The 23,909-nt window shown below is 45.8% G+C and overlaps 1 protein-coding gene across 1 annotated transcript in view; it reads right to left on the reverse strand.

Moving 5' to 3' along the window:
* Positions 1-23,378, reverse strand: part of LOC147895011 (glycosyltransferase BC10-like) — a 37,680-nt gene extending 14,302 nt beyond the window's left edge. Inside the window, exons 1-8 of the mRNA XM_087383359.1 lie at positions 22,819-23,378; positions 19,866-19,967; positions 19,621-19,721; positions 19,431-19,502; positions 19,209-19,299; positions 12,931-13,011; positions 12,709-12,768; positions 12,461-12,583 (exon numbers count right to left, since the gene is read on the reverse strand). Of these exons, the coding sequence (XP_087239485.1) occupies positions 12,461-12,583; positions 12,709-12,768; positions 12,931-13,011; positions 19,209-19,299; positions 19,431-19,502; positions 19,621-19,721; positions 19,866-19,967; positions 22,819-23,181 (993 nt within the window). The 5' untranslated portion in view covers positions 23,182-23,378. The remainder of the gene's footprint in view (positions 1-12,460; positions 12,584-12,708; positions 12,769-12,930; positions 13,012-19,208; positions 19,300-19,430; positions 19,503-19,620; positions 19,722-19,865; positions 19,968-22,818) is intronic.
* Between the last annotated feature and the right edge of the window lie 531 nt (positions 23,379-23,909).

Below are 23,909 nucleotides of genomic sequence, written 5' to 3' on the forward strand. Positions count from 1 at the left end.
AGAAATACCTTGAGAAGAGTGTAGACAAGACACAAGCTAGACTGATAGATTAGAATGATGTGACCCATTGAATATATGGACCAAAGTACAAGACATAAAGCAAGAGTGTTTATGGGATAATTGTAGAAGTGCCACATGGCACACACTCAAGACATAAAGACTAGACTTAGACTTAGACTTAGACTTAGACTAATGTAGACTAGGAAATAGTACTTAGTGTGCACTTATCTCCAACACCCTCCTTAAGTGGACACTAGGAGTAAGACAGAAAGACAAGACTAGAAGACAGACTGATAGATTGAGAGAGAGAAAACATGACAGACAAATGATCCTGAGACACCCCTCCTCAAGTGATATCCTCATATGGGTCCACAAGGGTAAGGACAAGATGGATCTAAAACAAAACACAGTCAGATTGATAGACAGATAGATAGACAGACAAGACTAGATAGACAGAAGACTGACTGTAGTCAAATAGAAAGACCAAGACACTAGAACCCCTTGACCTACATCATCGGTGGTCAAGGTGGTAGACAAAACATAGAAGTAATCAGAAAGCCCACTTCTCATCATGTAAGGAAGGAACAGCAGGATCAGCTGATGGAGATGTTGCAGCAACATGGGCTGAGGTAGATGCAGGAGCTGATGTAGAGGTTTTGGAGTAGCAGTCCCTCTCCCGGTGATTATCACGGCCACAAATGGTGCATGGATGAGCCTTGAAACAGTCCTTCTCCACATGATTAGTTTTGCCACAATGGGTGCAAGGCTTTCTTACCTTAGAACTTCCTTTCTTTGCTAAAAATGCAGTGTCAGTTACCTTGCGTTGTTGAGTTCTTTCTTCCTCTTGGAGAGCATTGATGATACCCTCAAGAGAAGGATTATTATGATACTTGAAGGTAGTGACAAGAGTAGCATAGGAGTCAGGTAAGCTTTTGAGAAGCACAGCAATAGCAATATCTTCGGAGATGGGAGACTTGACTGACGCAAGCTGAACCATAAGACTGCGAAGATAATTGACATGAGAGGCTATAGTAGCTCCTTCCTGCATATGTAGATCAAAGAATGAGATCATAAGTGCAATCTTAGAGTTTTTAGATCGGGCTCCAAAAAGAGTGTCCAAAGTGATCCATGCTTGAGGAGCAGACTGTATGTCGGAGATGTGATGAATGTAATCATCTCCAAGGCCGAGCAATATGATAGCATAGGCTTTGTCGTTCTTGGCAGTGACAACTTGCTCAGATGGACCTTCGGGAGCAACACGGTGAACAATGTCCCAAAGACCTTCTTTCATAAGATGGCACTTGATTTTGATTTGCCAAGTATGAAAGTTGGACCCATTGAATTTGTCGATAGATATGAGAGACTGAGAGGAAGATGCCATGTGGGAAGGTCTTACCTCTTGCTAGGATGCAAGGGCAGTGTCTATTCCCTTACAATATTGCAGAAATAAATGAGAGGAAGAGATCCCAGAAGCCGGTTCTCTCACCACTTTGTCAGGGCCATAGCATATGACAGCCCATCGAAGCAGGAGGAACCAGCAAAAAAAGGAGAGACTGTTCAGCAAACTGAAAGAGGCAAAAGCTCAGTACCTTAATCCCGGGCAGAAGTAGAAGTGTAAAAAGAGCGCAGTCGAGGAGGTCGAACAGATGGAGCTGGAGAAGTCGGCCTGTGCAGGTACAGATTCCGTAGTCATACGGACTGTACGGACAGCAGAGTACGAAGTACGGGCGGCGAAGTACGGACGTCGTACGAAATACGGGCGGCGTACGGACAGCGGACGACGTACGGATAGCAGGTACGGGTGCAGGACTGTGCAGATCTGGCGTGACAGCAGGTGAGTGACAGCAGGGCTACGCAGATCTGGCGCTCAGATCTGTGGCTGAACTGCGCAGATCTGAGCGCAGATCTGGCGCAGATCTGAAGCGGGATACACACAGATCTGGAATACACACAGATCTGGCGCGCAGATCTGGAGCGCAATGACGGGGCAGAAAGAGGGGAAAATATGAAGAGGGAGTGCAGATCTGGAGCGCAATGGCGGGACAGAAAGAGGGAGAAATGTGAAGAGGGAGAAATCTGAGAAGAGGGGCAGATCTGCAGCGGGGGAGAGATCTGAGAAGAGGAAGACTGAGGGGAGAGAAGAGGGATCAACCTAGCTCTGATACCATGTTGGAATATGGAAAAAGAACTAGAACTAGAAACTGGAAATGAAATGACAAGACTGAAAGACAAGAAATACCTTGAGAAGAGTGTAGACAAGACACAAGCTAGACTGATAGATTAGAATGATGTGACCCATTGAATATATGGGCCAAAGTACAAGACATAAAGCAAGAGTGTTTATGGGATAATTGTAGAAGTGCCACATGGCACACACTCAAGACATAAAGACTAGACTTAGACTTAGACTTAGACTTAGACTAATGTAGACTAGGAAATAGTACTTAGTGTGCACTTATCTCCAACAGTAAAGCACTTGTGGAACAGCTGCAGCATTCTGAAGTTACTGTTTTATGCCTATTTGAGCACGGTACAGTGTGTCAGAAGGTACAGTGACTGGAGGGAAAATTTTCTGTTTTGCTGCAGATTTTTTGACAGTAAAAAACAGCACTATTGTGAGTGCTCCTGGCTCTTGATAGAGCAGGTTTTCTGAGAAATCAGAATTTTATTTAGTCATTTTTTGACTTACAGGGAGTCAGGCACTTTCCTTGTCTAATATGGCATCAGGGGGAAGTGAATCCTCAATACTGAACATAAAGAAATTGGAAGGGGCACACAATTATGCATTATGGGCAGAACAGTGTTTGAATGTACTTTTGCTAAAGAAGATTTCTAAGCCCATAAGGGTGAAGGGTGTCAAGCCATCTGGGATGGCAGATGATGAGTGGGAGGAGCTTGATTTGTCTGCAAGGGCGGCTATCATGCTTACTCTCACTGATTCTCTTGTGTTCAATGTTCAGGCAGAAAAGACCTCTTATGGCCTATGGCAGAGGCTAGAAGAGTTGTATGCCCAAAAGAGTTCAGCCAGTAACGTTTATTGGTTGAAGAAGCTTGCCGACCTTCGCATGAAGGAAGGTACAGCTATGACCTCACACTTGAGTGAGTTCAATGCCATCTTTACTCAGCTTATTGCACAGGGTTTGAACTTGGACGAGGAGTTCAAGGCTGCATTTTTGCTGTGTACCCTCCCTGAGAGTTGGGACACTTTTAAGACAACCTTGTCCAATTCAAATGTCACTCTTATGTATGCTCATGTGGAGAGCTCTCTTCTCATGGAGGAGATGAGCAGGAAGAACAATATGGGCAGCAAGTCTTCCAATGCTTTGCAGGTGCAAGAAAGAGGTAGGACTCAGCAGAAGGGGAGATCTGCTGGCAAGTCCAAATCCCGCAGTCAGTCCCGTGGCCAAAAGGATATTGAATGCTTTTACTGTGGCAAGAAGGGACACGTGAAGTCTAAGTGCTTCAAGTTTATACGGGATCAGAAACCCAAGAAGGCTGAGGCAAAGGATGCAGGCAGTGGAAGCAAAGGCAAAGGCAAGGCCAAGGGAGATGACATTGATGCAGTGAATGTTGCAACAGAGGACAGTGACAGTGACAGACATGATGTATTATGTTCTTCTGCTGTAATTGCACATACATTGGTTGTTGATGGCCATGACATGCACACCTAGCTCTTGGATTCAGGTGCTTCTTTTCATGTTACGCCTCATAGGGAGTGGTTTACTTCCTACACAGGTACTCATGGAGTTGTTCACCTTGGGAACAACTATGCATGTCAGATTGCAGGGATTGGCAGTATACAGATAGTATTCCCTGACGGGCGCATATTTATGCTTGATGGTGTTCGCCATGTGCCGCAAATCAAGAAAAATCTGATTAGCACTGGCTTGTTGGATGACAGTGGTTACCACACCACATTTGGGGATTCCAAATGGGTGATTACTGATGGCCAGGTTGTAGTGGCTGAGGGTTATAAGAGTGATACCTTGTACCCTCTTTATGTTTCCAGTGTAGGTAATCATGTTGTTGCCATAACCGAGCTGCCGAAGGTTTCATTGTGGCATAGCCGGTTGGGACACACGTCCGTTAAAGGAATGCAAGAACTGTCACGTTTGGGTTATCTGCCGTCTCTTTCTTTTTCAGATTTGCCTACTTGTGATCATTGCATTTTTGGAAAGCATTCTATGACTCCTCATAAGAGGAGAACTCCCCAGAATAGAGCACCGCTTGATCTAGTGCACACTGATTTGTGTGAGATGCCACAGCTATCACTAGGGGGTGCAAAGTATTTCATTACTTTTATTGATGATGCCACACGCAAAGTGTGGGTCTATTTCTTGAAGCATAAGAGCGATGCCTTAGATGCTTTCAAGAAGTTTGTCGCTCAGGTTGAGAATCGGACAGGACGCAGGCTGAAATGCCTCAGATCCGATAATGGGGGTGAGTATGTGTCACATGCTTTTGTACAGTTATGCGAAGCTAAGGGAATTAAACAGGAACTCACAGCCCCTTATAATGCATCTCAAAATGGTGTGAGTGAGCGGATGAATCGAACTATTCAGGAGAAAGTTCGATGTATGTTGTCTTATGCTGCACTGCCCCATGGCTTTTGGGCAGAAGCCGTGCAAACAGCAGTTCACCTAATTAACAGGTCGCCGAACAAGGCTTTGGAGTTGAAAGTGCCAGAGGAGGTGTGGTCTGGCAAGCCACCTTCATATAAGCACTTACGTCTGTTTGGCTGCAAGTGCTTTGCTCATGCACGCAAAGAACTGCGCACCAAACTGGAACCAAAGTCTTTCAGATGCATCTTCATGGGTTACGGTGACGAAGGTGAAATGGGGTACAGGTTATGGGATCCTGTCAAACGGAAGATTATACGCAGCAATGACGTCATCTTTAAAGAGGATAGTGTACACAAAGAACCCGTGCAACCTGTGGAATACAGGAGGGTTGTTTATGATGATGTCGGACAGCAAAGAATGCCCATTAATATGCAGCAGCAGGCTGCTGTAAATAACCCTGTTCAAGAGGGTATACAGGCTGAAAATCAGCCAGACAATTTTGCCAATAATGCACCACTGGATATGCCAGCAAATGGCGCTGTAGGACAGCCAAATATGGTGGTACAGCCACCCATCATGCATGACGAACAGGCTAGACAGCAGCCTAATACGGAGCATTTTGTTAGAAGGAGCACCCGTGTACAACGGCCTCCTGACAGGTTTGTTCCAGGAGCCAATAATGTGGCTGATTTTATCATGCTGACAGATTGTGGTGAGCCTTCCAACTTCAAGGAAGCTATGGGAAGAACAGAGAAAAGGAAGTGGGAGAAAGCCATGCAGTCAGAAATGGACTCCTTACTTCATAATGATACATGGGACTTGGTGCAGCTACCCGCAGGCAGAAAGGTTTTGCCATGCAAGTGGGTTTACAAAGTCAAAGTGGATTCAAATGCTTTACCGAGGTATAAGGCCAGATTGGTTGCCAAGGGATTTAAGCAGGAGAAGGGCATTGACTTTGATGAGATCTTTTCCCCTGTAGTCAAGATGACTACTTTGAGAGCAGTGTTAGCTCTTGTTGCTCATGAGGACATGGATTTATGTCAGATGGATGTGAAGACAGACTTTCTTCACGGAGATCTCCATGATGAGATCTACATGAGTCAGCCAGAGGGATATGCTGTTAAGGGGAAAGAGCAGCTTGTGTGTAAGCTCAAGAGGAGCCTGTATGGACTCAAGCAGGCGCCAAGAGAATGGTACAAGAAGTTTGATGCCTTCATGCAGTCCCAAGGGTATCATAGGTGTGAGACCGATCACTGCTTGTACACCAAACGGGCAAAGGATGGCAGTTTGATGCTACTCATTCTATATGTGGATGACATGCTGATTGCCAGCAAATCTCAGCAGGAGATTAGTGCTTTGAAGAAGCAACTGCATAAGTCTTTTGACATGAAAGACTTGGGTTATTCTTGGTATGCGGATTATTCGTGACAGGTCCAAGGGACTTTTGTTTCTGTCACAGGAAGAGTACATTGGCAAAGTACTGCAGAGGTTTAAAATGGAGGGGGGGAAGTCTATTAGTACCCCGTTGCCTCCACATTTAAAACTCAGCCGTAAGGACAGCCCCAGATCAGATGATGATAAGGCTGAGATGGCCAAGGTTCCGTATGCATCTGCAGTTGGTTCTTTGATGTATGCCATGGTTGCCACTCGTCCGGTGGGAGTCATCAGCAGGTATATGGCAAATCTAGGCAAATGGCAAATCTAGGCAAGCGGCACTGGGAAGTAGTGAAAGGCGTCTTGAGGTATCTCAAGGGTACCAAAGACTTGTGCATATGCTATGGTAGGCAGGACGCATTGGTGCATGGTTTTACAGATTCAGACTATGCAGGAAATGCAGATAACCGGAAGTCTACTACCGGTTATATTTTCACATTTGCAGGAGGTCCTATATCATGGGTGTCTCGTTTGCAGAAATGCATTGCACTGTCAACCACTGAAGCTGAATATATTGCAGCCACTGAGGCTTGCAAGGAAGCAATATGGCTTACTCGGCTGGTGGGAGATTCGGGCATTACAGGAGATATGCCAGTTTTGCATTGTGATAGTCAGAGTGCTATCATGTTGGCAAAGAATCCGCCGGTCTTTCATCAGAAGACCAAGCACATAGATGTGAAATACCATTTCATCAGGGAGGTACTGGAAGACAAGCAGCTTGAGCTTATGAAGGTGCATACTGATGATAATCCTGCAGATTTGCTCACTAAGAGCTTGCCTACAGAGCGGTTTGCACATTGTCGCCGCATCATGGGATTAGGTTGAGACCATTCTTATTTTATGGTCTTGTATACAGTGACTGTATATTGCTGTAATTTTTATTCTTTTCTCCCCTTTAGGCACATTGGCCTTTAGGTGGGAGGTTGTTGGGGTAAAGGCACATTGCCACCCTTTAAAATGTTACGACCCGTATGACTGTCTTAAGACAGTCATAGGGTGAATACCTAATCCTAATAAAACCTTTGAGTTTGTGGTGTGGCTCAACACATTCTTTACACACCCACACTCCTTGTGTCTCTGTCTCCTATCGTTCCACCCCCTTCTTTCCCTCACACAGGCTGCCATGCAGGCAGAGATGGATGCTATCCTGAAGAACAATACTTGGAACTTAGTGGCCAGGCCCCCGCGACGGAAAGTCATCGGCACTAAGTGGGTATACAAACTTAAATACAAATCAGACGGCAGCTTGGTTAAGTATAAAGCAAGGTTAGTGGTCAAAGGTTTTGCTCAAACTGAAGGCATGGATTTTGATGAAACTTTTGCTCCCACAGCCCGCATGGTTACTATCCGGACAGTGATTGCCCTTGCTGCCCAATTCCAGTGGCCTATTTTTCAAATGGACATGAAGTCCGCATTCCTTAATGGAACCCTGGAGGAGGAGGTATACGTGGAGCAGCCACAAGGCTTTCAAGATCCAGGGTCCCCATTAAAGGTCTGCAGGTTGAAGAAGGCGTTATACGGGTTGAAACAGGCCCCCAGAGCTTGGTACCAAAGGATTGATGTATCTTTCAGAAGATAGGGCTAAGTCGGAGTCCTTCTGAGGCAAACCTTTACTTGTTCATTGAGAAGGGATTGCCACTGGTACTCATCCTCTATGTTGATGATCTTATCTTAACAGGTGATCATGTCAAGAAGATTTCACAGGTCAAGGAGCTACTCATGTCTAAGTTTGAGATGATTGCTGACCTTGGGTTATTACATTACTTCCTTGGGATAGAAGTAAAGCAGGCCAAAGGCAGGATCTTCATTTCACAGGAGAAATATTGCAGAGAACTTCTGAAGAGATTTCAGATGGAGGATTGCAAGACAGCAGTAACTCCCATGGAGGTCAGGCTCAAGCTAAGTGTTCACGACACATCTCAGCCGGTCGATACTCCCTTGTACCGACGATTGGTAGGAAGTTTGCTTTACCTTACCAATTCTCGACCTGATATTTGTTATGCAGATGGGCTATTATGCCAGTTCTCTGCTTCTCCCAGGAAGAGTCATTGGGATGCAGGTTTACGAGTGCTGAGGTATCTAAAGGGTACTTGCACCTATGGGATCACCTACACCAAAGGCATCAAACTAGGCGGGTTCTGTGACAGTGATTGGGCGGGTGATGTTGACACCAGAAGATCGACAACACGGTATTGTTTCTTACTTGCATCTGGTGCCATCTCTTGGCTGAGTAAGAAGCAACCCACAGTGGCCCTTTCATCTACAGAGGCAGAGTGCAGAGCCGCGTGTACAGCAGCTTGTGAGACACTGTGATTGAGGTGGATTCTGGAGGACATGCACGTGTGTCAAGAGGACGCAACAGTGCTGATGTGCGACAATCAGAGTTGCATAGCCATTGCTAAGAATCCAGTGTACCATGCGCAGACCAAGCACATCGAAGTTCATTACCACTTTGTTCAAGAGCTCATCATCGACGACGTGATCGAGCTTATCTACTGCCCGACCGCCGACAACTTGTCCCACCTCTTCACGAAGGCACTCCCTCGAGAACAGATGGAGCACCTCATCAAACGCATGGGGATTGGCCCACACTTGTGACATTGAGGGGGGGTGTTAGAAACTCACTGTGCCCACCTGTGAGCCCCCAATTTGAGGGGACAAGGGGCAATGAGAGGTAGAAGGGCTGGGAAAGAGAGAGACTCAGACTGGCATCATAGGCAACCAGCACACGGGCTGGTTGCTGCCTGCAACAGCAGGGAAACAGGGGGCCTTGGGCCTCACTTGGAAGCGCCTGCAGCTGCACAGACTGGCTGCACAGGGCACCCTTAAATAGGGGCCTATGGCAGGCCAAGTTGGCCCAACCAGGGCCACCGACCAGGGCCAACCCTGGTCGGATTTCTAGGGCCATCTGGTCGGCCACCAGACAGGGTACCGACCCTGCTGGTCAGTCAACCCAAAGGGCCTGGGCAGTGCCTATAAAAGGCCCACTCCTTCAGTCTTCCAGCATCCAGTGCAAGACTGAAAGCCTCCTTCCAAGGCTGTGCTATGCACTCAGAGCTGGTTCAGTTTGTGAGAAAGAGTTCCATCAGTTTTCTCCAGCACTCCGCTGAGTTTTGTATTGCTCCCTTGGAACCATTTTCTGCCCACCTTCCAGTGGATGAATATACTCTTTCTCTCTCTCCGTTTAAGTTATCTCTAAGTGAGTGTTTATTGCATCTGTGATCATCTATCTGAGTTGAGTGTGTGGAAGAGTTGGAGAGATCTTGGGTGGAGGTTTGAGTGATTCATTCCCTCCTATTCTCTAACAGGCTCTTCATCGTCTTCTCCAGCCCTCTTCTCTCTTCTTCCCTCAGTCCCCTTCTCAACCTTCTTTCCCACCCGCCCTCCCTTTTCAAATCTATTCCTCCTTCCTATGGAAATGGCTACCCTCTCTGAGATGAAATGGCTGACAACAAGGTAAAGATTCCGGTGTTACCCACCTTTTTAGTGGACCGGCAATTGAATGGCAACAATTACAGCGTGTGGAGAGTCATGGGGGGTTCCGTGGCCAAATCCTCTTGAAGCAAACCTATGGATCCTAGAGCAGAAGGATGCTGAGAATCTGGCTCAGTTTTGGGACCAGGTCAATGCAGAGGGTACATTCTTTCATTTTCTTGAATTGCACTCCTCATAATATGTATATATATATATATATATATATATATTTCATTTTCTTGAATTGCACTCCTCATAATATATATATATATATATATCTTTGTACAACTAGACTATATCCAATCGTACAATATTAATTATGTTAGGCACATGATGGTAGCCAAAGGGATTTGGGAGCACTTGGCCTCCTTGTACAACAGAACTTTTCCCATGAAGAGAGTCTCTCTTGAGGTCCAGATGAGAGTGTTGGATCCCGCAAAGTCATCAACCGTGCGGGAATACATCAACCAGATCCAGGAGCTTCAGCAGGAGATTCTTCAGGCATGAAAGGAGATTTCATCTGAGGACATGGCCGTTACTTTGCTTTCCCATCTCTCTTCCAAATATTCTGCATTTTATTCACCTTTGATCACCAAAGGCAGGATGAATACGCTTACATGGAGGAGTTGGAGAACTTCTTTGCATAGGAGACAATTCAACCATCAAGGTTGTTTTTTTTTAAATTGAATGAACCATCAAGGTTCTTGGTGAAGGCAGTCTTGACATTATTCAAGGCAGCAGAGGAGGGAAGCACTCCTCTCAGATATTGTTTGTCCCATCTCTTGGGTTTAATTTACTGTCAGTGTGTGTATGTATGTATGTATGCATGCATGCATGCATGTATGTATGTATGTATGTATGTAAGTAATAGTGGAGCCTCTCGAAACATGTCCACATCCCCAGCAGGATTCAAGAACTTCATGATCACTGAGGATGGCATTTGCATAGGAGACAGTTCAACCATCAATATTCAGGGCGGCAAAGGGGGGGAAGCACTCCTCTCAGATATTGTAATGCCCGTCTCTTGGGTTTAATTTACTGTCAGTTCAAGAGACATGCAATCTTGGCACAACAGTATATATGCGCATGCGTGAGCGTGAGAGTGAGTGTGTGTGTGTGCGTGTGTGTGTGTGTGTGTGTGTGTGTGTGTGTGTGTGTGCAGGAACATGCCCAAACTCATCCTCTAAAAACTATGACATCCCCATTGATGTCATCAACGCCCAACAGTGGGTGTAGACCATAGTATAAACATATGCTCTCACACATACAAATCCACACACACACATACTAGAGCATCCACACGTACTGAGTTTCTGCCAGCACTCCGGAGGTGAAGGGAAGACTCAACCGTGACAAAGGCTAGCACTAAAGGAGAAGGCTAATCAAAAAGTAGTCCACATTATCTTCGTTCAAGCTACAACTACTTAGACCATCTAGCTGATAGGGCACCAAGCATCCAAGCAAAAAATGCTTAGACCATCTAGCTGATAAGGGCAACGCACCACTTAAGATAGAAAGAATCTATCGCAATACCAACAAGCCGCAACATGGACGAAAACTTCACAAGTTTTGTTCGATGTAGGCTATCTGGCAGTCAGGGATAAAGCAACCGGCCAGGTAGTGTGTAATGGTACGGTGGACCATGGCATTTACAAGCTGATGGCACACTCTTCTATCCCGGGACCCCTCAAGGTGACCAGTGGCACTTCAGGTTTGGTGACTTGAACATAGATGCGCTACGGCGAGCTGCTCGACAGCAGATGGTTCTTGGGTTACCTAACGTGGTCAGCAAGCATGGGCACTGCAGTTCATGCTACAAGGGAAGCAGCATCAAGAGGCCTTTCCGAAGCAGGCTACCAAGCGGACTTTTAAACCTCTTGAGATGATTCATGTGGATCTCTGTGGGCCTATGACGGTCCCGAGCCCTGGGGTGCCTTGTTTTTCATGTTGCTGGTTGATGATTTCAGCGGATTCACATGGGTGTATTTTCTGGCTCTGAAGGCCCTGGCATATTCCCGGTGTGCTCTTTTGGAGAATGAATCCGGATTGACCGAAAGCTTTAGGGGTTGTGAGTTTTGTTCACAAGTATTTGACGAGTTTTATGTGGAGAAGGGCATCCGGCCAGACCAAGTACTGCCTCTGTGGCAAGGGTAGTTGAGACGAAGAACAGAACGGTAGTGGAGATGTCTCAGACCATGATGGCACATCTTGAAGTTCCCGTTTTCTTTGGGCAGAGGCTACAGCTACGGTAGTCCACATCATCAACCGTTCTGCAACCTCCGCTGTTCCTAAGGTAACTCCTTTTGAAGCATATTTTGTAAGGAAACCTGATTTCTCTCACTTAAAAGTCTCTGGCAGTGGTGCCTGCGTCCATATTCCCAAGAAGCAGAGGGGGAAATTGGATGTCAAAATCAGAAAGGGAAGGGGGAGGCAGAAAGGGAGGGGGGGGGGGGGGGGGGGGGGGGCGGGGGGACTTGTTTGCTTTGTTATATTTGTGGGGTAGTATCACACACAGAAAAATTGATGCATACAATATTAAGGTACAGACAACCTGCACAAACATGATCTCTTGCATCCTCATCAAAGTCAAGGCAATACAGTTGAAGCTTTTAGCTTCAGATTTTTAAAGCAGCAAACACATCATCAAATCTCTGTGTCAACAGAAAATCAGAGGCACACTCAAAGCCATGCCCAAAAGTATTGTATGAAAGCAAAACGAGCACTGCAATTTTCAGCCTCACACTGGTCACCACAACCATCAGCATAGCAGGGACTAGCTAATATGACACGAGCATAATGCTACTTGGAGAAATTCATAATGCTACTTGGAGAAATTCATGTTAAAATTGTTCTTTTTCCCAGGAGAGAAGATGAGCTTAAGAACGATGATCAGAGTGCACTTCCTTCATATAGTCAGCAGTTCTAATTGTAATCATATCTTTTCTGAAATTCAAAGAATGTGGGAGCTTTATGGAACCAAACCAACTAACCTGGATCTCCCTGAGTAACTGCAAAGTTATCTCCTCCTTCTTATAGGATCTGGGATGCCATTTTTGATTCTTCCAGTCCACGTGTGTAACAGACCAATTGGATATTCCCATGGGATCCACTATCTGAGGATTTTCAAAAAATAACCATGATGGCTCAAAATGGCATTTCGATTAAACGCTTCATAACTACAACTCAACAGAAAGTAGTATTAGAGGTTGTATTATTCCATTATGGAAAATGCACATACATGAAGGTAGGTCTGCACATAATGCTCGTCTGGATAGCAATTATGAAACTCATTTCCCGGCTGTATGCAACCAGAGCTTGGTTAGAATTGAGCAGTGAGACATCAGCTGACTGATCATCAGTATATCATTTGTTCACCTCAGATGGAAAGGGGGAAAAAGGAGGGGGGGATGTTTTCCCACATTCAGTAAAAATATTGACTCCAACAACAACTGTACCATACCTTGCAAAAGCTTTTGAACTTCTTATAATAAAGGGAGTCGGCTATTATGAGTAGAGCATGCCTTCGATTAACTGCAAACCACTGGAAAAGAAGCACTACAGTAAGCCATGCTCCCGTCAACTCTCTTTCAAGTCTTTTTCAGAATGAATCATCTTGCAATAAAAAATGCACATTCAGTTCGTTCTGTCATTCTTTCAACTCCTTGAATAGAAGGAGTCTTCAAGGTGAGGTCACAAAATGATTGTTTGATAAGGCAAGAAATACAAGCATGACCGCTTCACAGGATATAGTATCCCAATAGATTAAGCAAAAAGATCTAAAGTAGTGTTTTGCAAAGCCCAAATATTCCATCACTTTTAAATACCCAAAAACATTAAATTTGCATTCACAATAGCTTTACTCCTCGAACTATTAAAAGGCATACAATGAGCAACATGCACACTTGCAACTGCCCCTCCCCTGCTCTCTGGAGCATGCACATCTACGAGTGTGTGTTGGTGTTGGGATCTGGGGTTCACCTCCCTACCTGTGAGCCCCCATATGGGGGAGGATGGTTAGCAGCATCAGATGAGAACAGAGGGAATCCATGTCCGTAGAGTAAGGTGCTGTCACAGTGTCAGATCTGAGAGAGAGAAGTAGGTCTGTGCCTGCCATGTGGGCAGCAAGGACAGCTTCCACATAAGTAGCACATGGAGCCCGGGCCCCGAAGGGGCAGATGTATGCTGCAGCACGGAGCAGCCAGGTGGACACTGTGAGGGAGGAGAGAGTGAGAAAGAGAGAGCACACCGACACACACCTCCATGGACACAAGAGTGTGGGGATAAGAAGTATGTGTGTACCTCCCCTAGCACACAGTCAACCTTTTATATGAAAGGATAAGGTTACAACACTAAGTACACCGTACTTAGTGTACTTAACAAAGAAAAGTACTAACTGTACTTGGGTGGCAATAGTGCCTTTACCCCAACAACCTCCCACTTAAAAGCAATATGCCCTCAAGTAAGAAAATAAATGAGAGAAATACAGCATATACACAATGGAGTACAAGGCCAAAATGAGACTCAACCTATACCCATCAACTGTCGGCAATGTGCAAACCGCTCTGCAGGCAAGCCTTTTGTCAACAAATCTGCTGGATTATCATCTGTGTGAATCTTGACAAGCTGAATCAGCTTATCATCTATTACCTCCCTGATGAAGTGATACTTCACATCAATGTGCTTTGTCTTTGCATGAAAGACAGGATTGTACTTAGTGTACTTAACAAAGAAAAGTACTAACTGTACTTAAGTGTACTAACTGTACTTGGGTGGCAATAGTGCCTTTACCCCAACAACCTCCCACTTAAAAGCAATATGCCCTCAAGTAAGAAAATAAATGAGAGAAATACAGCATATACACAATGGAGTACAAGGCCAAAATGAGACTCAACCTATACCCATCAACTGTCGGCAATGTGCAAACCGCTCTGCAGGCAAGCCTTTTGTCAACAAATCTGCTGGATTATCATCTGTGTGAATCTTGACAAGCTGAATCAGCTTATCATCTATTACCTCCCTGATGAAGTGATACTTCACATCAATGTGCTTTGTCTTTGCATGAAAGACAGGATTGTGTGCCAACTGAATAGCACTCTGACTGTCACAATGCAACAATGGAATATCACCTGTAATGCCCAAGTCTCCCACTAGCCGAGATAACCATAAGGCCTCCTTGCATGCCTCTGTGGCTGCAATATATTCAGCTTCCGTGGTAGACAAGGCTATGCACTGCTGCATCCTTGACATCCATGACACTGCACCTCCAATGAATGTATAAACATAACCAGTAGTAGACTTCCGATTATCTGGATGACCAGCAAAATCTATCTCGCTTGCCAAAGCATATGCACAACTCCTGTGTGCCCTTCAGGTATCTCATGATACCTTTCACTGCATTCCAATGCTTCTTGCCTGGATTTGCCATATATCTGCTAACCACTCCCACTGCAAACGCAATATCAGGTCTGGTAGCAACCATGGCATACATGAGACTGCCACAAGCTGAAGCATACGGAATCTTGGCCATTTCAGCCCTATCAGCATCTGAGTGTGGGCTGTCCATTGCACTGAGTTTCACATATGGAGGCAATGGAGAACTAAGGGTCTTCCCCCCCTCCATATGAAACCTGTGCAATACTTTGCCAATATATTCGGTCTGAGACAAATACAACAAACGCTGTCCCCTGTCTCTCCGTATCCGCATTCCCAGTATGTGATTTGCATCACCAAGGTCCTTCATATCAAAGGCCTCATGCAATCTTTTCTTAAGGTCATCAAGCTCCTTACGAGCTTTACCAGCAATAAGCATGTCATCCACATATAAAATGAGAATGATTAAGCTGCCATTTGCAGCCCTTTTGGTATATAAGCAGTGATCGTCATCACTTTTCCTGAAACCTTGGGACTTCATGAAGGTATCAAATTTCTTATACCATTCTCTTGGTGCCTGTTTCAGCCCGTAAAGACTCTTCTTAAGCTTGCATACAAGTGACTCCTTGCCCTTGACTGCAAATCCTTCTGGCTGCTGCATGTAGATCTCCTCATGAAGATCACCGTGAAGAAAGGCTGTCTTCACATCCATTTGGCATAATTCCAAATTCTCACATGCAACCAAAGCAAGTACAATCCTAAGTGTGGTCATCTTAACCACTGGAGAAAAAATCTCATCAAAATCGACACCATACTCCTGCTTAAAGCCCTTGGCAACCAACCTGGCTTTATACCTTGGCTTAGCTCCAAGTGTGACTTTCAATCTATACACCCACTTGCATGGCAGTACTTTCATGCCCTTAGGCAACTGCACCAATTCCCAAGTACCATTTTTATGAAGACTGTCCATTTCAAACTTCATGGCTAGTTCCCATAGCCTTTTATCATGCATTTGCACGGCTTCCTTGTAACAGGAAGGTTCTCCACAATCTGTAAGCATAATAAAATCTGCTCCTGGAACAAATCTGTCTGGTGGTTTCATTTGTCGAGTGGACCTTCGGACCCATTGGTCTTGCTGTCCAACTTGCTGCTCACCTAAAACAGGTGGCTGTTTCAGTAGATCAGGCTGCAGAATTATGCCTAGGAGGTCTTCCAAAGGTGGCATGTCCCATAGTACATCTTCCGCCACTGTGGGCTGTCCATTTGGACCTGCTGCAGCATCATGCATTGGCTAATTACGCTGCTGTTGTGGCTGATTTGCAGCCTGCCTGAATTGTACAGGATGTCCCAAGTCATCAATGTCAACCTCTGTAGCATCAGAAGGCTTATCTACTGCCTTAAACATACATGACTCATCAAATAAGACATCATTGCTACGAATTAGCTTTTTATTCACAGGATCCCATAGGCGGTAACCCATCTCACCACTGTCACCATATCCAAGAAAAATGCATTTAAGAGACTTAGGATCAAGCTTGCTGCGATCTTCTCTGCGTATATGCACATACGCAGTGCAGCCAAAGACCCTCAAGTGCTTATAGGAAGGAGGTTTTCCTGTAAGTGGGCTTCACACCTTTGTGTATAATAGGAGCATGAAACTGCCTGAGAATTAGCACATTCAGGACCATCTTTTTCCACATCAAGTAGTTAGCAGCACCCTGCAATTTTTTAATATTAAGAAGAGAAGATTCCGAGGATGAAGCCATTACAATCAGCAAGAAATATAACCCACACTTGGATGCCTGACTCCCTGCAAACCAAGTGCACACAGGCACTTGAACTGTGCTCAAAAATTTAATTCCTGCAGCGGAACAACAGGAACTGCACCTGCAAATATTTCTCCCAATTAAACAGAGAATTATAACTGTTTACTGCTTGCTGCAGTATCCGAACAGCAACTGTGTTTGCATCATTAAATGCACTGTTGTACAATCAGCAATACTCTGACATTAAAGCAGCATCTGCCCTGCAATTACAGTGAAAAACAGCAGTGTATTTTGCACTCTGTACTTCTATACAATGACTGTTTGACTGTTCAAACCTGTCAACTTCAAGCTTCAAGATACCACTAAAACTGTATAACACAGTTTAGAGTAGGATTTAGGCAAAAGCCCCTTGACTGGAGACAAAAATTCTCAGAATTTGAGTGCATTTACCGCTTCACTGACCACTGTAAGGCATTAAATTGCTTCCCCCAGCACTGATATGCATCCAATTGCAAAACCCCCAATTTGACTGGCACATTCAGTGCTCAAGTCTACAATGTAGTACTCAATGCAGCTTCTACTGTCCCGTGGGTCAACAAATGCATACGAATCCTGCAAGAATCAACTCCAAATAGGAGGATAAACGCAATGCGTGCGTATACAAGCCAATACTTGGCACTGGCTACAAAAGCCCCTTGATTCTGCAATTCAATGTTGAGGATTTCCTCACACAGTAGGCATAGACAGTTATCTACTTCCCCCAATACCAGTAATGCTCACAATGAGCTCGAAGGATGCACCTGTACCTATAACACTGCCGGAGCAGTTGGAGAAATTCTGACGAGAGCTCGTAGGCCTGGCGGGCCGTCTTGGATGTGCGCTGGAGGAGTCGCCTGTGTGGCGACTTGTCGACCTGCTGGTGGCGTCGCCTATGCCGCGACTTGGCGACCCGCTGAAGGCGTCGCCTGTATGGGCGACGCTGGGCCCTGAAGGCATACCCTATGTGGCGCTGCTGTTGGCGACGCCGTTGTTGGCGTCGCTGCTGGCGTCGCCTCTGTTGGCGTCGCCTCTGTTGGCGTCGTTGGTGGCGTCGCTGCTGGCGTCGCCGGTAGCGTTGCTGCTGGCGTCGCCACTGATGGCGTCACTGGTAGCGCTGCTGCTGGCGTCGGCTGGCCTCGCTGGCTGCTGGTGCTGGCAGCGCTGAATGCTGCCGGCCCTGCTGAAGCAGCAGATCGATGCTGCTAACGTCGAAATGCAGTAGCTCAGGCTGCTGCTGGCGCTGTTGCTGGACGAATGGGAGAAAGATAGGCAGGCTCAAGCTCTGATACCACTTGTGAGGGAGGAGAGAGTGAGAAAGAGAGAGCACACCGACACACACCTCGATGGACACAAGAGTGTGGGGATAAGAAGTATGTGTGTACCTCCCCTAGCACACAGTCAACCTTTTGTATGAAAGGATAAGGTTACAACACTAAGTACACCGTACTTAGTGTACTTAACAAATAAAAGTACTAACTGTACTTAAGTGTACTAACTGTACTTGGGTGGCAATAGTGCCTTTACCCCAACAGACACTTTATGGGCTGCCACATGAGCTGCAGGCCAGGCTACATGGGCTCTGCCCAGCCCTCACCTATATAAAGGGGGCCTTGAGCCCCCTTTTGGAATTCATGCCACTAGATCCAAGAGTCATAGTGCAGCCTAGCAAGGCTCACCCTGCTACTTGATAGTGTATATTGCATGTCCTATTTTGAAGCAAACACATGCTTTGCCTGTACTATATGCTGTACACTTCTCAGATCTATGCTTGTGATTTATGCTATTGTGTGCTCGCAGAGTCTCTGTTCAGGTTGTGTGATCTTCGGAAAGTCATCTTCTGTGGGGAGTTGGATGTAGCATGCAAGCTCTCTATTTATCTGACATGGTATCAGGACCTTTGCAGTGGTAGTTGATGCATGTCTAGTTTCTCTGAATTTTCACAAGGGATGGTCATGAACTTAACACACATCAGGACCTGCTAAGCATCACTTGAACACCCTTTAAACTGAAGTACTAGCCTGATCCATGGTTACATGACGACTGCAGTCCCCCCAAAGTGTCTCCCCAACCATGCATGAAAGGCAACGAACAATACATCGAGCACAACCTTTGTAGAGAGATACACACGTTCTCAAGCCCTTTGTGGCCTTTGGATGACATTACGATATCTTTCTCAATGCAGATGGACAACATAGTAGATCTGAGACGTGACCTATGTATAAGTGCTAGCAGCTAAACACAAGGCAACTACTGCTAACTCTCATGAACAATCTTTGTTTTGGTACGGCCACTCAAATCTGGTACCTCAGCACCTGAGAGGAAAGTATACTGGAGCCAAATTAAGATGCATGGAATATGCATAGCGTGCTTGGATGGTATGATGAACCTTAAGGACAATCAGATTTGTCAGAGTTTGCATGCCAAGGATGAACACTTTTCCTATCAACAAAATTGAATCCAATGGCTCTCTCTAGTAAAAATGAAAACGTAGGAAATTGTACAATCCACCAGGCAGACGATTCATTGAAAGCATATTGAGTGATAGTAAAAGCAAAATAAATACCTGCGCACCCTTCCAAAAGTCCTCTTTTTGAATCTCAGGCTTCATCTCATTTAAGTACCGCCCAATTCCATGGGGACCAGGATCATAAAAGCTGCACGCCAACAACAAAGAAACCACCTTTGATACCCAGAACAGTGCATTTCTTCTGTTATTTATCAGTATATCCAGCAACGATTCCCTTCCTGTTGAGTATTAGCTCACAATATAATAAGTGCTTCTTACCAATCAACAAAACTGATACTTGCGTTCATGAGATAGTCGTATATATAGTTGAAACTCCGCAGAGGAACACAGCTAAAATAAATATGCAATGGTTTGAGTAGTAAAATAATGTAACATGAAAAAACTGATAAAGTAAAGAGCTCTATGTAAGCACACCAAACGATACCAAGAAAAGAGTCTGCATTACTACCTCTCAGACAATAACACAAAGTACTCGTTATCCTTGTCCATAAGAGCATGAGCCAAAAGGCGTCTCTCAGCATCAATCATATCAATCTTACCCCACTCAACCTGCAGAGAAATCAGGTTCACTGAAAAACATGTCCTTGCACCTATAACATACTTTCATGCAGTAAAGGCAAACTTCATATCTTTCAACTATAGAATAATAGAAAAAACTTAAGCAGAACCTAAAAAGGCTGCTTGTATAAATACCTTTTTACTAGGTATCTCCCGATCTTTGAAGACCAGACTTTTCCAAGAATTCCCTTGTTGAGGAGGACTGTGCACATAAATTGAGTATATGCCTTCGTGCCCCTGGTCATGGCAGGCGCAAACGAAGCCCATGTTGTGTCAATTCCACAATAAACTGCAACAAGCCAGTGATCAACGTCATTTTCTCTGGCCATGCCTTTGGCCACTACACATAGCCCCAAGTATCAAGACTTCAAACAAAGGATGAATGCATGCACTCTCATTCAGCAGCTGAACATATCAAAGCAGCCATAGGGCAACAGTAACCACCTATGAGCCATGAGACATCTTCTTTAATGAGCAGATATCAAACCATAAAAATGTGCAATAGAAAGCTTGCAGGCACACAATCAACAGTGAGCATTTTCTGATAATCTACTGTCAACATTGGCAATATCTAAAGTTTTAGCCCACTTGTGAAACCACGGACTAGTCCCCCAACAAAGGTGTGCCTTTGCAAGACTAATATTTCCAACCCTAAAAGACAAAGGTAAACCAAGCCAAGATCAAGGAGAGGAGCAGGAAAGCTAGTCTTTAGAAGAGGACTAAAACAGAAATACTAACCAAACGAAATCCAAAATTAGAAAAGAAACACTATGCAGGGAGCAGAGAAAGGAAAGTGTTCTAGAATCTCACTGCTTAATCAGAATTCCATCCCCATGACAACATTTGGATTCAATTAGGGTATTTATAAGCAGAGACGATACTTGGAGTCAGAAAATGTAACTATTGGGGCAGCATTGCTCGCCCTCTTGCGTAATAGGGGCGTAAGGGTCTAAAATATGCAATGGGGGCTCTAGAAACGTAGCACATTCATGGTTCATATCCCATAAACGTAAGGGATTAATTGGAAGGGTGAAATATAGTAAGCACTAAATCCTCTTTCAATATACCCACTGGGGCCCTTTGTAGGGATCACGAGAGAGAGAGTGTGTGTATGGGAGAGAGAAGCATATACCTAGATGAGTCCATGAACATGCCCAAACTCATCCTCTAAAATCACAAGATAGTGCAGTTTCAATCTCATGATAGTCACTCATAAGGTTGAAAACCATAAACTCCATCACGCATAGCAGGAACTAACATCTCCACTGACGTCGTCAGCCCCCAACAGTGGGTGTAGACCATAGTATAAACATATGCTCTCACACATACAAATCTCCACACCCACACATACTTGAGCATCCATCTATACAAAGTCTTCGTACTGAGTTTCTGTCAGCACTCTGGGGGTGAAGGGCAGACTCAGCCATGACGAAGGCTAGCACTAAAGGAGAAGCAGGCAGCTAGGCATCCAACCTAACGAGGGGCATGTGGAGATTGATGGGCCACATACTAGTCCATGTCGTGGGCTTATCATTGTGGGAGAGAGAAGCAGGCAGCTAGGCATCCGGCCTAACAAGGGGCATGTGGAGATTGACGGGCCACATGCTAGTCCATGTCGTGGGCTTATGCGGTGGTATCAGAGCCTGTGGCTGTCATTCAGACGAACACTCAGCCACATGCTTGGCACCTAGGGCCGTAATTAACTGCACAACAACTTACGATGCGCATGTTCTCGGCATGTTCTAGTTTCTGGCTGACCATGGCCTGTGACTGGAGCAGTGGGACTAGATAATGGTGTGCCGCTGTTATGTGGTGATAGTGGCGGTGTTCAGTGAACACATTTGGCAATTCAAGGAGCAGATACTTTTGAGGGGAGCGCCTGGTACGTAATATAGCTTGGGTTTAGCAATGTGGGGGGGGTTGTTTGGGCATTATGCCTCTCATATAATGTAGGGTTAGGCCCAAAAAAAGGCGCTAGAGACGCATGGCAGATCAATGGGTTGATATCCCATGTAAATTTGGGATGCATTGGAACGATCAAATATATTGAGCAGTAAGCACTTCTACATGGAAGGGAAGGAGGGGGGGAGGGGGGGGGCCGGGGGAGAGAGAGAGAGAGAGAGAGAGAGAGAGAGAGAGGAGGAGGAGGAGGAAACGGCCTAACACGTGGCATGTGGGACCAGCCAAAAGTGTGATTGCCTAAACAAGTTTCCAGCCGTATACGAGAGTCACAATGGCGCCAAATTGTCTAAGATTTCAAAATTCATTCAAGATGGCCAGAATTAGACACAAAGGCGGCGCAGAAGGGCATAATCGGATACGTAAAGGCCAGCGTTGTTTTCGTTCTCGCTATGCATCTACGAATTCAACTGTTCTCTGACTCGACATTTGCAAGAGCAACTAGGGATTACTCCGATTCTCGCCTCATCTTTTTAAAGAACCCATCAAATGCACAGCAAAAGTAGTGTTTTTGGGTGCTGCGACCCCAACGAAAATACTTCTCAACTACGTCGCCATTCAAATAATTTATGTTTTCTTTCACTGCTACATGATACAGGAGATCCCATTACCGACAAGGTAGGATGGCGGTTCATACGCACTCTCGTGAGATTATTAAGTTCTATCGTGTTAGCCAAAGTTAACTGGTCTCTACTTCAAGATACATAGGACCCCTCCAAGAAGGCGCTTTCTCAGCCGGTAGTGCAGGTTGGCTTCTATTTGCATAAGTTTCGAGATACGGAATGAAAAATGGGTCCCAATGCACCTCAATGTGATGCGAAGTCTTTCTCGCGTACGCCAGAAATACAAAAGATGCGATGATCCGTGCGTGTTGTTAAAAAAGTCTCACGACCCATACTTCGCAATTCGAGCATCTTTGTGCGGGACGGCGTTTCAAGTCTATGGGAGCCTTCGTTTGGAGCTCGCCATCAAGCTAAACAAACACAGGGAGGAGCAACATCGCAGGGGGTTCAAAGACGAGCAAAATGTAGGAGCTCAGAGCTCACCCAACCACCCAAACAAAACGACATGCAGCACGAAAACCAGCAGGCAAGGCAAGGCAAGCAAGCAGGCGGGGTAGGGAGCTTACGAGGAAGAAGCGCTCCCAGAGCTGCTCATGCGGGAGGGGGCCACGGGTGAGGAACATGAAGGCGATCTTGGGGAGGAGGGAGAGAGTGCGGGGCTGAGAGAGGAGGTCGGAACTGAGGGCGAGGGAGGCGAATTCCTCATCGGTGCGGGAACGGGGGGGAGGGGGAGGGGGGGGGGGGGAGCGAAGGAGCAAGGAGGGGGGGCAAAGGGAGGGGGAGAGGAAGAAGCAAGGGGAGCGGTAAGCTAGGGAAGCACCGAGGATGGAGAAGGCGACGAGGAGGGAGAGGGCGGAGAGCCAGGCGAGGCGACGGGAGGAGGATTTACGGGAGGAAGAAGAAGAAGCCATAGCCAGGGCCAAAGCCATGGGAGGAGATCAGGGAGAGGAGGAGGAGGAGGAGGACGCCATAGCCAAGAAGCTTCAGAGGATCGCCATTGCCAAGAGCTTCAGAGGTTCGCCATAGCCAAAAGCTTGGTGAATTTTTTGTTGAAGAAGACGACGAAAGTGAGCAGGTTGCCTAATACCTAAGAATGAAGAAGATGACAGGGGAATGGCAAAAGGCATGGTTTTGCTTTCCAGGGTGCATTTGGTGTGGGTTAGACCCTCTTTCCACTTTTTGGCCAGAAAAAAACAAGATTGAACCCTCTAGTTTTTCTATAGTTTTTCTATTGGACAGGATGTTCTCTCCTATTCGGAGCACTACTCGGGATTGGGGTTTTTGTTGCCCGACATGTCTCACATGCATGCACAAGCGAAAGGCGGATCGAGCGACATGTGGAACGGCACACACGTGCGAGTTATCTCACAAAAGGGAACTCAAAAACCACACACTTTTGTTTCAGTGACCCCCCCCCCACACACACACACACACACCCACCTCCCCCCGGCCCCTCAGTAGTGCTCACTCTTGCTTTTCCCTCTCAAGAATTATCATCCCCTTCCTAATAGCACGTCTCTTCCCTAGGTGTCCTCTCTCTCTCTCTCTCTCTCTCTCTCTCTCTCTCTCTCTCTCTCTCCTCCTCTCTCTCCTTTCTCCGAGACACACCTATCTGCCCCTCTCGAGAATTATCATCCACTACCAGATAGCACAACGC

The sequence above is a fragment of the Dipteris shenzhenensis genome, chromosome 13 (genome assembly GCF_047967505.1).
Source record: "Dipteris shenzhenensis isolate YYH24624 ecotype China chromosome 13, Dip_SZ_1.0, whole genome shotgun sequence".
NCBI classification, from domain to species: Eukaryota; Viridiplantae; Streptophyta; class Polypodiopsida; order Gleicheniales; family Dipteridaceae; genus Dipteris; species Dipteris shenzhenensis.